Source organism: Ailuropoda melanoleuca, chromosome 5 (genome assembly GCF_002007445.2).
Source record: "Ailuropoda melanoleuca isolate Jingjing chromosome 5, ASM200744v2, whole genome shotgun sequence".
Taxonomy (NCBI): Eukaryota; Metazoa; Chordata; class Mammalia; order Carnivora; family Ursidae; genus Ailuropoda; species Ailuropoda melanoleuca.
In genome coordinates, this window is record NC_048222.1 from 29,598,415 (window position 1) to 29,613,139 (window position 14,725).

The 14,725-nt window shown below is 50.9% G+C and overlaps 1 protein-coding gene across 2 annotated transcripts in view; it reads right to left on the reverse strand.

Moving 5' to 3' along the window:
- Window positions 1-4,436: 4,436 nt before the first annotated feature.
- Window positions 4,437-14,725, reverse strand: part of ILRUN (inflammation and lipid regulator with UBA-like and NBR1-like domains) — an 88,918-nt gene continuing 78,629 nt past the window's right edge. For both annotated transcript variants that reach the window (XM_034660574.1, XM_002914303.4), the window contains one exon: window positions 4,437-7,697. In XM_034660574.1, the coding sequence (XP_034516465.1) occupies window positions 7,662-7,697 (36 nt within the window). In that variant the 3' untranslated portion in view covers window positions 4,437-7,661. The remainder of the gene's footprint in view (window positions 7,698-14,725) is intronic.

Here is a 14,725-nt window from a genome sequence, read left to right on the forward strand (position 1 = left end):
CCCCCCCCCGCCCCGGGGATGGAGCCTGCTCTCCACATATACCCTGGAGAGGGTATGCCTCACAGCTCAGCTGCCACCCATCCCTGGCCCTTACTGTCCCCCTGCCCTTGAACTATCGGGGGAAGGGGGGGCTCCTTAGCTGCTCAGAAGCCCCAAGCAGTGACAACCCAGCCTTTCAGGGATTTTGGGGGCTCTCAGACCAGAGCCAGGGGGCCCCCACTCAGACACAGGCCCCGTCTTCTCTCAGACTTCCCTTTCCCTCAGCCTGCAGGAGGAACTCCTAGAACTTGGCTCCAGGGCCCTAGACTGTCCTTGGCAGGACGGGACCACAGGGACAGTTACAACCTATCGGGGTCCTGGCTTCACTCCCCCATGCCCTTGCCACCTGGCACCTGGGTGAAGTCACCCCTGGCCTGGACAGCAGGTAGCCCCTCATGCTCTCTACACCCACCTGCAGGAATGACCAACAGAGAGGACTGGGACAGAAGGGACTGCCAGGACAGCAGAGGTCAATTGCAGCCCTCAGAGCTCGGAGTCTGAGAGGGTCTTCCCGGTCAGAGAAGATCATCGCAAGGGAGCTGGGGCAACAAGCAGGCTTTGAGGGAATGTGCTGACAGGTGAGCTCAAACCTGGGGGCACTCCTGGGATGGAGAGCTCTAGTCCTGAAGCTCTAATTTCCACCTAATGGTGACGACTCCCACACTGCCTCCCGCCCCCCATCGCCCCAGTGCAGCAGACTGGCCTACCCACCTGGCTGCCCCGCGCCTCCCACAAATACAAATGGGCATCTCACACTGCACAGGTCTGGACCCGGCCCCGGATTCTACCCCACGAGCTGCTCCTCAGGCAGTCCTCCCTGTCTCTGGAACAGCGACTCCTCCACCTTGCACACCATCCCTCTCGTGGCACTCTGCATCTTACCCACGGGCAAATACTCTGCCTCCACTTCCCAAGTGGATCTTCTTCCAAGCAGATCTAACCACTGCTCCCCACCCCACTGCCAGCACCCAGTCAACACTGGGGCTCCCCGCTTCTGCCCTTGTAACCTACGGTGTCGTCTCTTTTAAAGGATGTCGGATGTGTCCCTCCCTGTGTTCACAGCCCTCCGACAGCTCGTCTCACCCAGAGTGAAAGCCAAAGCCAGGTCAATCACCTCAAGGCCCCACCTGACTTAACCCCCCTCACCTCTCTGACCTCATTTTTAAAAAGATTTTGAGACAGAGACAGAGGGAGATTTCACGACCCTGAGATCATGATGAAACCAAGAGTCAGACGCTTAACTGACTGAGCCGCCCAGGAACCCGTGATCTCACTTCCTACTACTCTTCTTGCTCACTCTGCAACAGCTACATTCCCACCTCAGGGCCTTTGCATTTGCTGTTCTTTCTGCCTGGAACCTTCTTACTCCACATATCCACAGGGTGTTCTTCATGCATGTTAGTGAAAGCTTCTCTGGCCTTCTCTAGCAATCCTCTCTTCCAGCACTCGCTGTCCTTCTTAGCTTTCTCTCTCTGCAGCACCCGCCACCTCCTGACGTGTTACATCTGTGTTATTTGTCTGTCCACCCTGACTACAATGTCAGCTCTACGAGGATAGAGACTTTTGTCTCTTTTGGCCACGGCCTATCTCCACACCTAGAATAGTGCCTGGCATATAAGTAATGTTCAATAAAAGGGTGATCACACGAACAGCAAAGGGGCAAGGGCAGCAGAACTCTCCCGAACAGTCACCAGGAAGGCCATTCTTCTTCCCCCTCCAGATACAAACGGCCACAGGAAGGAACAATCCTGGGAGGGGCGCTGATCTCCTTTCAGGGTCTCAGTACATCACCCTCTCTCCCACCTTCCCATCCCTCCACCCTTCAGGTTGAGCTCAAGGGCCCCTTCCTCCCGGACACCCCTGGACTAAGTGGGGGCTGCTCACCGCGAGCTCCACAATAGCTGCACTTCTGTCCTCACGAGTCATGACACTTCACAGTACTTGTTCACCGACTGAGCACCAGACCGGCCTGCCCTGAACTGCCTCACGGTTGTGAGGACTAAATGAAGTAATTCATATAAATAGTTTAATAGGAGTTGGTCAATAGCAGTCAACCAATATAACTACAATTACAGTGGACACGTCAACATTTGTTATTTGGGACACAAACGCAGTACACCAGAAGTAATGTGCAAGCCAGAAATCACAGCCTTGGATAATCCCTGGGAAATGCTGGGGAACCAAGGCCCACATTTTGAAGGTCACTGTTCTAGATACAAGTGTGACTGTTCAACTCCCTCAAATTCTAGCGGGTCTGGCCAACGCAGACCATAAGAGCACACGATCTGGCTAGATCCGGCTCCGTCTCACAGAGCCAGGAGGTGGGGGGGCTGGCAACCCCTTCAGGCATCGTCTACTGTCCCCATGCCATGTGCAGTCTCGGGACCAGCAGTGCGTGCTCACCTGGGAGCTTGTTAGACATGCAGAATCTTGCCCTCTTCGCCAAGATTTACTAAATCAGAAGCTTTATTTTAACACGTACAAGTTTGAGCAGCACTGCCCCAGATCACAGCATCTCAGACTAAGGGCTAAAAAGGACATCCACCACCCCACCCCCCAAATCCAAGAGCTCCATCAAAGTCCTGGCTTCTACACATGGCCACGTCCATTTTATAGAGAAAGCATCTGGGACCCATCAGTCACGCTAACCTGTCAGAACCCATTCTCTGGACAACCTGACCCCCAAACTCAAACACACTCTCCTGGCTCAAAGCAGTCTTGCCTGCTCCCTACTGCACTCCCATGAGCACCTTCCGTGTCTGTTCTCTTGGCCACCACAGGGCTGGACACCAGGTGGTGTCTGGGAAAGTAGCCGCGTCACAGCCAGCAGGTGAGGGAGGGGCCTTCTCCAGAACAGGGTGGGAGGCACCCAGGCACAATCTGAGCTGGGGCAGGGAAGTGGCTTGAGGACCTGTTTGTTCTGCCAGGAGGGTTGGGCCTGGACCACTGCAAGTGCCTCCCCTGCACCTCCACCCCTACCCCAGGCAAGAGAGCCCCCTCCCTGTCACCTAGCCCGCGTGGGAATGGCTTGAGCCAGGAGCTACCATCAAACCTGCTCCCCTCTCCCAGGGCCTGGTGACTTCTTGACAGGTTACAGCCCCAAAGACAAACAGATTCTGCCAAGCAAATAAGTGTCCAGTGGTAGGGGTGTTGAGGAAGGCCTGGGAGTGGGTCTGAGCTGCCAGAAGACCCAGGTGACAGGGTGGGGGCCCCTCTCCTGCAGAGAACAAACAGCCCAGGGCACCTGGAAGGAAGCAGGATGCTGGTGTGCTGTCACGGCACGGGGTGGGGGCTGGGGCGAGGGCACGCACCACAGGGGTCTCTGGGCCCGTCTCCCACACCTGGGGCTCTGTTATCAGGCTCAACGGAGAAACCGGAGTCCTGTGTTTAGGCCCGTGGAGCAGACGCCAGTTCCTTCGTGGTGCCTCCATTTCTCTCACGGATCTGTGGCCACCGGTTTCCTCACTAAGCGGCCTACAGGGAGATGGCCACACCATCCTTTAGAACACACAGCTTTGCCAGCTGGGGTGAAGGCCCAACAGGGGGATCTGCCATTCAGTGAACGTAAAACCAGCATCTGGGACCCGAGGCCATGGGTCTGAGCCTGTACGACTATCTATCTCCCTTCCTCTCTGATCTTTCTCTTCAACACAGTGGTGATTATGTGACCTAACAAACTTGAGTTCTGAGCTCTTCGACGTGCTACAGACACGAAGAGATGAATCTAGGGAATCCACCATTTGCTGTCATGCCAATTAAGTGCTTTTCATGCTATCTGGCCACCGTGTAATAACCTGGCTCCCCATCTGCTGGCCGATCTCACATTACGCACAGGGGCAAGATTCCAAGCTGGTTTGCCAATTACCTAGAACGTGGTCCCTACCTCTCAGGTTGCCAGGCCAGTCCCCCAAAACTTACCTAATCCATTAGATGCCAGAAGCAGTGTGTAGAGCACCAAAGAACGATACCCAACTGCCATGGGAAACACGTAAGGGAAGACGCACACCCTCTTTTATCTCCATCTAGGATGCCAGAGGCCCAGCTGGGACTGAAAAGGGGACTCCCCAACTCAGCCTTGTCTCTTTTCCCGGTAGGAAAGATGCCCGTGGTGCTCTGCACTCCCCCAGTGCTGCGTACCCGACACACACTAAATGCCCAAACAATGCCTGCTGGCCGATCAACGCTAACCTGGCTGCCCCGCCTACATGCTGGGGATAGCGAAGTGCTCAGGAGACACACAGTACCCTGGGGTCTCAAGGCCCTTGGAAAGCGTTTCCTCACCTCTTTGGTCCCTAAAGCCGGAAGGGCAGCAGATCTAATCATAACCCCAGGACAAATTTCCCAAACATAATGAACCTCAGGGTCTCCGAAATAAAACTCACTGACGCACATGAAAACAGGTTTCTTTTTGTGTGTGTGTGTGTTAATTTAATCATACAAATATTCATTTATACAGTAAGGAAAAACCTCCCCATCTTCATCTCCTCCCAGGCACCATGAGGCCCCACCACAAACACCCACCCAGCCTGCTTGCTACACACCACTGTCCAGGTGCAGGGGGCAGCCACAGCTGCTCCAGCATTCACCCAAGGAAATGAAGGAAAGGCAAGGCAGGGTGGGTTGGGGAATCAGCTTGCATTTCTGAGCCCTAGGAACCCCACCATCCTCTCCTGCTGGGGCTCTAATTGAATTTGGGGATCCCATCTTGGCCATCCTCAAGCCACACAAGCTGTCTTGGTGAGGTTCTATGATGAGCTTAAGGTTACAGCCAATCCTTACTGGGGGAGAGAAGGCTGTATCTTGTAGAAAAATACCCCGAATTCATACTGCCCCCATGGCAAAAAGGAAAAAAAAGGCATGCACGCGTACACACATCCACACACACCTCACTCCATGCACACAATAGGTTCTTCCCAAGCCTGAGCCCCTCTGCCTCCCTCGCTGGGCTCAGGCCCCTAAGGATGCCGTCTGCCTCCTCTCATGGGTGCCAGACACTGGTGGTCCTGCCCAGAGGCAGCCTGCCTTCTGGGGAAGAGTCCAAGAGGAGCAGAGCCTACTGGGCACCACACTAGGCAGGAAAGGAGAGGGGCTCTAGGCACTGTTCAGAACTCAAACCAGTGAGAGGAGACAGAATGAAGGGTACTGCTACCCCCTGGTCCTGGGGGGGCCACGGAATCCCTGCCTCCTCCTGCACGGCTTGTGCTCACTCTGGCCCTCTGTAAGGAGCTCACCTCTCCAACGATGTGGACAGAAATGGATTGCTCTTGGGAGGGGAGTCAACGTGCTTGGGACAGTGACCTTGCCTATAAGCAAGAGGAGGAGCAGGATGCCTCTGGCAGGGCCAGACCCACTAATGGTGACCTATTAAAGCCCCTGCTGAATAAAGGCGGGCAGCCCCTCCTGGGAAACAGGGAAGGGGCACCAGGTGTGGGGCAGATGAGGAAGTCAGGAAACCAGGCGATGTAAAGCCTCCCACGATCCTGCCAGCAGCAGCCTGGAGATGTGCTGTTTTGAGGGCTGGGCGTGTGTGAGCTCCGGGGTGATAGTGTCCCAGGAGGTTGGCACCAACAGTAGTGGCAATCTGGGCCTAACAGGGGCCTCAGACAAAAAGTTATGGTGAGCCCCTGGCTTGGGCCAGTGATGTCCTGGGCGCCTAACAGGGACTCCCCTCTGCTCTGCTCGGGAATGGGGCACTCGTGAGCACTGAAAATGGCTACTCCGGTGTGAGCCTTAGTCTAGTCCCAGACCCAGCTACCAGACCTTCTCAGCAGGCTGGCTCCACCCTCCCCCAGTGCTTCTCTAGTGCACCAAAGTGTATCCCGCCTTTTATTTTTGGGGAGGTGGGGAGGTGAAGGAGGAACTTCATACAAGCTTTTCTCCCACAATCAAGCTTTAAAAAACAAGTCTCAGAAGAGGATGAGGAGGAACAAATAACACACATTTTTGGAACTCAGACACCCAGACAGAGACAGACAGGCAGGCAGACCCTCACCCACACCCAGGCTATATGACCCCTTGCAGCCGCTCATCACCTGGTCTCCCTGCTTGTCTCACACCCCCGGGCTGGGTAGGGGTGTGGTAACAGGCAGGTGACCCTGTAACTGCACCCTAGATCCACACCCCGGCTATCAAACCAACCAAGACTCAAGGGAAGGAGGGGTGAGAAGAAAACAGAAGAGGGACTTTGCATATTCTTGTATCTTTGGCAGACAGCTGCTCTAGCCTGGTTCAGGCTTCCCATGGAGAGGTCCACATCCCAACCTGCTTGGAATCCACAGGATGCCAGTGGGGCCACATGCCCGAGTGGGCAGCCAGCCAAGTAACCTCTCCTCTGGCCGGGCTGCCCCTCGCCCACCACCTCCCACTAGTCAAGCATCCTGCTCAGGGTGGGGATGCTCTCATTTCATCAAAACGTGGTCTCCAAAATCACACAGTCAGTAACTCTGGCCCTTCCCCATGGCCAGCTCCCCGCTGGGGGCTGTATTTCCATACCTTAACAGCTCAGCCTCCACTAACAGGCTGTGAAAATACCACAAAGGACAATGGGAGGGAAACACAGGGAAGGGAGTTGTGTCACAACAGAGAAGCCTGGACACTTTTCCACCTGCCTGCTGCACACTTGCTGGTGAGCAGCACCAACACTCGTGTGTGTGCATGCACGTGGCACGCACATGTACACAGCACAGAGGCACTGTTCCCAGAGTGAATGGGGAGCCGCTGTGTATGAAGAATCCAAAAGAGCAGTAAGCGTGATGGCATTTCTCTCTGCCAAGAGAAACATGGAAGAAAAGCAATTTGAGTTGTTGTCAGTGTGTGCAGAAGGACACCTCTCAGCCTCAGAAACTCCCATGTCGCCCGAGATCTGTCTTCAAGGCTTTCTCTGCCGGCCACACAGGGAAGTTTGATCTTCAGAGAGGTTCTGATGGTAACGAGCCACAGGGGTTGATGAATACAAATGTCAAAGGTGTAAGTCAACAGAAGATTAAAGAGAAAAGAAGAGGAAAAGGGTGATAACTCATTGGCTGATGCCATTAAAAACAAATGGGGTCAGAGACTGCTGGAGTCGGGTGGCACAGGGGATGTCCTCCTGGGGCACGGGCCCGCACAGTCCCCAAACACGCCATGCCAGCTTGTAACCTGAATTGCTTCCAGAGCAAGCAGCTATTCTAGAAAGGGTCTGTTATCCCTTATCTAAAGAAAAAAAAAAAAGTGGGGAAAGGGGAAAAAATTAACATGTGCTCAAAACTACAACCTGTCTGTAGGCAAAATAATTTTTGTTTAAAAAGATGGCTTTTTTTCCCCCATTTGAAACTTTTTTTTCCTTCCCGAGTGACCTAATGACTTGTTAGACTGACGCCTAACCAACAAAACCCAAGGCGGCTGCATGGGTTTCTTCTTAGTAGCCTCAACACCATTCCGCGATTCAGCATTCACACATGCATACTGAGTTTACTCAAAACTAGTCTGTTCTGCTTCTTCCTCTTCTTCCAGGATGGGGGGGGGTCAGAGCCAGGGGTCCATGCGGTGTGGTCTGCAATCCAGAGGAACCCCCTGCCCTTCCCCCCCCACCCCAAAGTCAGGCCTTCTGTCTTTTGTTAATTTTTCTTCTTGCCGACGCCCGTTTAAGACTGGCCGAAGGGGTAAGGCCCGTGGAGCCCCTGGAAGAGAGTGAACACAGTCAGTGATGGGAAACAAAGCAGGTACAACTTGACAATTAAACCAAGTAAAAGAATCTATGGTCCCCAGTGAGCCAGAAGAAGCCCCATGGCACAGACAAAGCCCGGGGGTTGTCCTTGCCATGCAAAACCTCAAGAGCCCAACTCTCAGCATTGCTGGTCGCAAAGTGTTCCCACTCCATCACGCCATCGGAGAGAGGGGAGGCGCTGGAGGTGGGGTAGTCCTCATCTTTCACCTGCTGCATCCATCAGCGCCAAATTTCCTCCACCCAGGCCACAAAGCCTGACTTCCTGCTGGACAACAAGGTCTCAGCCTCTCTGCTGAAGATCCCTGTCCCCCATTCTCTGCACCTTAACCTCAGATGTAGGCTACTTCTGGCTGACGACTCTTACACCAACAACAAGACTGCCGCAGAAACAGCAACTGTCCACTGAGCATCCAGGTAACAGGCATGGTACTAGAAGCTTTGCACACACTGTCTTTAAACCTCACCCCGTAGCCAGGTGAGGATTCTCACACTCATTTAACTCATGCCCATTTGACTGCAGAGACTAAAAGACCTGCTCCAAGTCACATGGGTAGGAAAAGGTAAAGCCAAGGTTCAAACCCAAGTCTGATTTTTGTTCTCCCACTTTGCCTCTCCCCTGCCACGTGATGATAAGGTTTATTCTCAATTCCCAAAGGTATTTTCAGTGCTGCTTGTCTGGATGGAAAAGGCTTCATAGTCTCACTTTCCCTTATGTTCAGAATGAGACACCAAGATGTGCCAACAGCAAAAGCAGTGGCATGGACTTGCTGGAGAATGACCTGTGCCTCCCTCCAACTTCCCACCCTCCTCCCGGAGTGTGCTCCTTGGAAAGATCCAGTAAAAGCCAAGACCTAGGAGGGCAAAAGTTAACTGGTGACCAGCCTCCCTGGGGTCCTACACCCTAAAGTGGCCTACAAGCAGAGGGGCCCTTGGAGCAAAGGGACCAAATGGGTACCAAGAGCAGGTGCCTCAGCTGTAACCATGACAAATGACCGAAGGGCGTTTCCTGATGCCTGACAACTACATTATGAATCCTGAAGCTAGGCACAATTAGGAGTGAGAAGGTACAAGAATGACTGAGATGAAATTTTCCATTAACCTGATGGGATGCAGGCAGTCAGAATCTGTCTTTAAAAAAAAAAAAAAAAAAAAAAGACACATTTCTTTGTGGAGGGAAAACAATGCTTGGTTGCAGGGTTGCCAATGATTAGAATCCTTTTCACTGTGACTTTGTTTTGTTTGCTTCCATCTCCCCAGCATCTAGCATGATGCCTGGCCCAATAGGTACCCAATACACATTTGTTGAATTAATAACTAAAAGAGGACAGGTGTTTCCCAGACTAGTCCCCGGAGTGTCAGACACCTCTGAGTCACAGGAATATTGGCCTTCCAAACCAAGTTTTAAAATAGCTGCTTAGGCCTGGGGACACCAGTGTCTGGGGGTCATGCCATCCATCTGGTCACAGCCTCCTAAGTCCTAGGAGAGGCGGGCCTCTCTGGAGGTGGTCAGGCTAGAGATACAAGACCCTCCCTGTTTCCACTGCAGTGGGATGCACATGGAGCAGAACTGGGAGGGGATCTGGGTTCTACTCCCAGCTTTGCGGCCGCTCACCAAGCGACCTTGAGTAAGGCCCCTTCGCCCTCAGAGGAACTCCGGTTCCTCTCTAAATCTTCCCATGATTTAAAGTTCTAGGAGTCAATACAGTGCCTGGCTCAGAAGGCTGAAAAACAGGACTCCAAGAAAGAATGCCCTTTGGTCATGCTTAGGCCAGAGGTCAAAGCCGCCAAGAGAATAGGAAACATGAGATTAAAGTTTCTATAGCGTTTTCAGGGGAAGGCACTGAAATCACTTTTGCTTCTTTTCCTCCCCCATGTAAACCCTCAAAAGACCAGAAGTATGTCTCTAGCTGCTTGGTGGTTATCAATGAACAAGAAATCCCAAGCAGGTGAATCTGGAGGAGGGGCAGGCCACCTCGGATGCAGCATTAACTACATACACGTCAGGCGCTGCTGGGGCACTTCAACACGTTCTCTGTAATTCTCAAAAAGATCCACTGAGACAAGGCAAGATCTCCAAACTCAGAGAGGGAACCCACTCAAAGGCTCAGAACTGGTAAGAGCAGTGGTGTTTAAAATGGCCACGTGTCTGCCAGCCCCAAAGTGAACTACGCCTCCAGCAGACAAGCTAAGGCTGGAACCATCTCAGTGGCCATGGTTCCACCCGATTAACAAGGGTGGGCTGGGGGAGCCAAGGGCTCTCAGTCTCCATTCTGCAGAGCCTGGTCGGAGGTCACACACACCAGAAGTAGAAAGTATAGAACCTTAAAGCAAGTTGTGGCTCAGTACTTCCCAGCATTTGTTCATCTGGAACAATCCACGGAAAGCAATAAAGGCCTAGAATTCCCACAAGACTTGGAACCAATACAATGCTCAAAAGTCTCTGTGCAGGAAAAAGTGCACAGACAAAAGAAAACCCGAAAAACAAACAGCATTTGCTTTCTATGAAATATTTTCCCCTAAATTTAACTCTTTTTCACACCAAAGCTCCACAGACTTCACATGGGCCTTTATAATGCAAGTAATAACCTTGTGACTTGTCTGGAATGCTTGGAGAAGGGAGTTCATGACTTTGCCAAGGAGCTGTTGCACATTTCCATTTTATGAATAAATAAAATGGGTCCTATGCAACTGGCAGAGAGAGGAACAAAGGCATGATGAGTATTTTCAGACTCCCACATGAGTGCCCCGGCCCTTGGACATTCAGTGAGGTATGTAACTAGCTTAGATTATGGATTTGTTGACCCTCTAAGTTAGTGGCTGAAGTTCTGTGCCTTTTGGGGGAAAAAATGCTACCTAATTCCCTTTCACCCAGAGAATGGCATGTTGGAAGTTGTTGATGTTTCACTGGTGCAGAAAGATGGCTTGAGAACAAACTCTATTCCCACCCACCCCACCCTGCCAAATTAACTATCATCACTTCGAGGAAGGGAGAGGGAGCCAATTCTATTTCAAAACCACTTTATCATCTAGACTTCCCCACATGCAGGATTATAGGTGTCACTAATGGATCACAGAACACAGGCAACGCAATACCAGTGGTGGAGGAAAAGCCTGGCAGAGATTCCAAGAACAGCTTGTCCAGGGTGTCCTATGGCAGGAGGCCAAGCAGGAAGTGCCTTTCCTAACAGTGGGATGGAGGTATACTGGAAAGGGGAGGCCCCTCCACATTTCAGGTTCCACTGGAGTTCCAAGACCCAGTGTAACAGGTTCTGGTGGCTAATGTCTCCAACCCCAGCCAAAAAGCAGGGTTTGGCAATAGAGACAGTGTCTATTCTCTTCTGGGGTCTAGCAACTCTTCAACCTCCATCCACAGGAAAAGCAAATGCCAAGTATTTTAACTAACTTGGCATCACTTGACACCTCTCCTAAAACAGTTGTGCCTCTTCTAATAAGGAAAACAGGGACAGAGGCATCAGATGGTAGTTACCACAGAGCCCTGAATTAAACTGACTCAAGTGAAAATTGAGGCCATCGGCGTGATTGCAAAGCTCAGGAGTCTGATGCAGAAGGCTACCCTCCTCTCTGTGAGGAATCACTTCTTACCACCTAGGGACCAGCAGCAAGGCTGGATTTATCCATGCTAATGGAGGTTATGAATAATCAAACCCTGAAAAGAAGAAGTCCGGTATCTAACTCCAGGTCTAAAGACCAGTTCCCCAGGGCCTACCTGAGTTGCATAATTTTCAAGGCTTTCAAAGGCTACACCTGGTAGGGGACAAGAAGGTGTTCCTGGCAAAGGAGAGATAGCCTTTAGGTCCATGGGGATTGAGGTGTCGCCTGTGCTTCAGCCGTCCCTAAGCTTTACACTCAACAGCTGTAGTAGCGGTAAGCCCTAGGACTTAAGTTCTGCTTGGCCAGAGGGCAGGCAAGCCCTCTTAAAGCACGGAAGCGCCATACCCACCAGCTAAGACAGTGTCTGGGGAAGACAGTTCCTTGGTGTCTGGGGAAAAGACCTTGGCCTCGAGCCAGCCGAATCATCACAGTAGTTGGGCCGGGTCCTGAACTGCACTTCCACGATGGAAAAATGACTGAGAGCCATAATTTGGCTAATATTCTCAAATATTTCAAAATATTTTAAAAATATTTTAAAATATTTTTAGAAGACAACATTTATAGACATAAAACATAAATTCAGTCCCATTCACCACAATCTCCTAAAAAGACAATTTAAGATTCAGTACTTGTGATTCTGTTCTCAAGCAAACCTAAACATAATCGCTCTCTGATTTTAAATCACAAAAGTTTATAGCTGCCCCTGGGGACCAGCAGTCACTCCCAGCCAGTGATCTGGTTATCACTGATCGCATGTGAGTGTGCACCTGCAAAACTTCTCCTAAAATTATAAAGAAATCTAACTTTTCCTCAAAAGAGTATTAAAAATTGTCACTCAGAGAAAACACTAACTGTAGCTAAAGTACTAAAAAAGACAGGACACTAGTTGGGTTTTGGCTGGAATATTTTTTAAAAGTTTCTTCATCAATTTTCAACAGCAGGAAGTGTGGGGCTATCAGGAGAGCAAGCTGCCCTTGAAGAGGGTGGAAGCTGTTTCTGCCAATTCTTCATGCCTCGCAGACGCTAAGCCTCACGTATCAGTAACACGAATGAGTGAATGACGGTGAACTACTCTGCCCTGGTGAGCCATCTGTTTTTTAACATTTAACGTTTGGGGCCGGGGGGGGGGCGAAGAAAGAAGGCTGAAAAAGCCTATTGAAACAAGGGTGTCTTACAAGGGCTTTTCGGGGTGCACTTTTTCTTTCTTTTTTTTTTAAGATTTTATTTTATTTATTTGACAGAGAGATAGCCAGTGAGAAAGGGAATACAAGCAGGGGGAGTGGGAGAGGAAGAAGCAGGCTCCCAGCAAAGCAGGAAGCCCAATGCAGGGCTCAATCCCAAGACCCTGGGGTCATGCCCTGAGCTGAAGGCAGATGCTTAACGACTGAGCCACCCAGGCGCCCTGGGGGGTACACTTTTTCTATTTGAAAGCTAGTTGTTTAAAGCAACACAGCATGGAGACTTTCACATACCTGTCTTTATTTTGCTTTTATTTGTGATTTAAATAAATAAAAAGGGTCACACACGTTAATAAAGACAGGAGCAAACGCAGCAGGGCTGTGGAACACAGTGTATACCGATGGCAGCATCAGATAACACCGCGAGGGCCCGCCTCCTCCTCACTTCCCGCGCCAATCCTGGTCAGGCAGCCTCCGCCCAGTGCTCCTTTAGCTAAGTACACTGAATGCAAACAGAAGAATGCGAGGTTTAGGACTAAGTTCTGTCCTCGTCCTGTACTGCAAACACAATGTGGTGGAGCCCTGCTCACACGGCTGGCTCGACTGCCGGTGCCCTCAACAATCCTGTTAGTCTCTCATTAATTCGAAATAAAATCAAGTCTCTACTGGAGTCCCAGGCAGGGCGATGAGGGCTCTCTCAAGAATATTCATACCGGGACCCTTCCCTCCACGGCCGCTGACCGCTCAAGGCGGCTTCCTACTGGAAGAGCAGGGCCACGTTAGCGGGACAGGAACTTCTGCAGATGCTTTTACACTGGTGTTCAAGCCACCTTCATGGGACGGTCCTCAAAATTCCAAAGAGATATTCGATGTGCTGGCTAAGGATGAGTATGAGAACCAGCCAAAGAAAAGTAAAGCAGCCTATTTTTATGCACGAGGGCCGATCATGGGGCAGGCTCCGTTCACAGTCTTCTTTCAGCCTGTGCCAAAACTGCTCAAAAGCTTGACACGGTCATAACTGTGATGAATTTATTTTTTTAAAAAGCCCTGCAAAACCATTTTTTATGCTCACTTCTGTAACACAGTTTTTCTCTTGTTCTTTACTAACTTCCACTGTCCTGCTGGGGACCTTGTCATCTATCCATCATCTTCCTTCTATCCATTCATCCAATCCTTCATCATGCAGGCCTTATTCTTCCTCCCTTCATCATCCATCTTTGCATCCTCCCTCCAGTGCTCCTCTCATCCACCCAGAGCTCCCCATGGCCAAAGGCAACTCCCAGAGCACTCACCTACCCGGTGGCAAATCAAGAAAATCACCATAAAGAATAAAACTCAAACATCATTGTGAATGAAAACACATTATTTAAAGTTCTACAACAAGGAGATGAAGGATATTGGCTGGGTTGGACTTCCCCTTTCAGTAGAGACTTCAGAAAAAGTTATTTACAATTTGGAATTATAGTTCCCAAATCCCATGTAATTAAGCAAGTGTGCTAGAATCCAGGTGGGAGGCTGGCACACAGAGCTCTCTCATGGCCATCTCCCAGGGTAGAGAAACTTCCTAAAAAGGAAGAAAGACCTGATAAGAGTCTCACTGGGGAGGTTACCCAAAAGGAGAGCAGCTTATCCAAGTTTCTAGCCCTGTCACCACTGGTGCTGGCTGTACTGTGGGGGTTCTGCTGAAGCACTGGGTGAGGCTGTTGGTCCCATTTCCTCTTAGAATTTCCATCCGAACTCCTGTAACCTTCCATCAGTTACCCCTTCCTTACAAGATCCTGTGTTCTCTCTCCTCTCTTACAGTTAATTCACAGAATCACCCCCTGCCCCTCAAATGTCTGGCTGATTGAGGCAGGAGAATAAACTGGACTCTCCTTGGTCTCATTCAGCCACATTTGCTTTCATCTTGGCACTACCCTGCTCAAGAGCATTGCTGTCACTCTGCTTCCTTTCACAGTAAACGTTAGCTTTCCTTTGCTTGGCTTTCAAAGGTCTTCCTTCAAAATTTGCTCCACCCTCTTTAAGCACACCACACACCGCACTCCGTAGCCAGGCTGGCCAGTGTCCCATGAACACACCCTGCCTGTGGTTGCCTCTGGGCCTTCCTATGTGTGGTTCTTCTTCCCTTCAATTCAGATTGAACCTATCATCTACCGAGGCACCACTGCCTTCTCCGTCCTCCAAATTCATA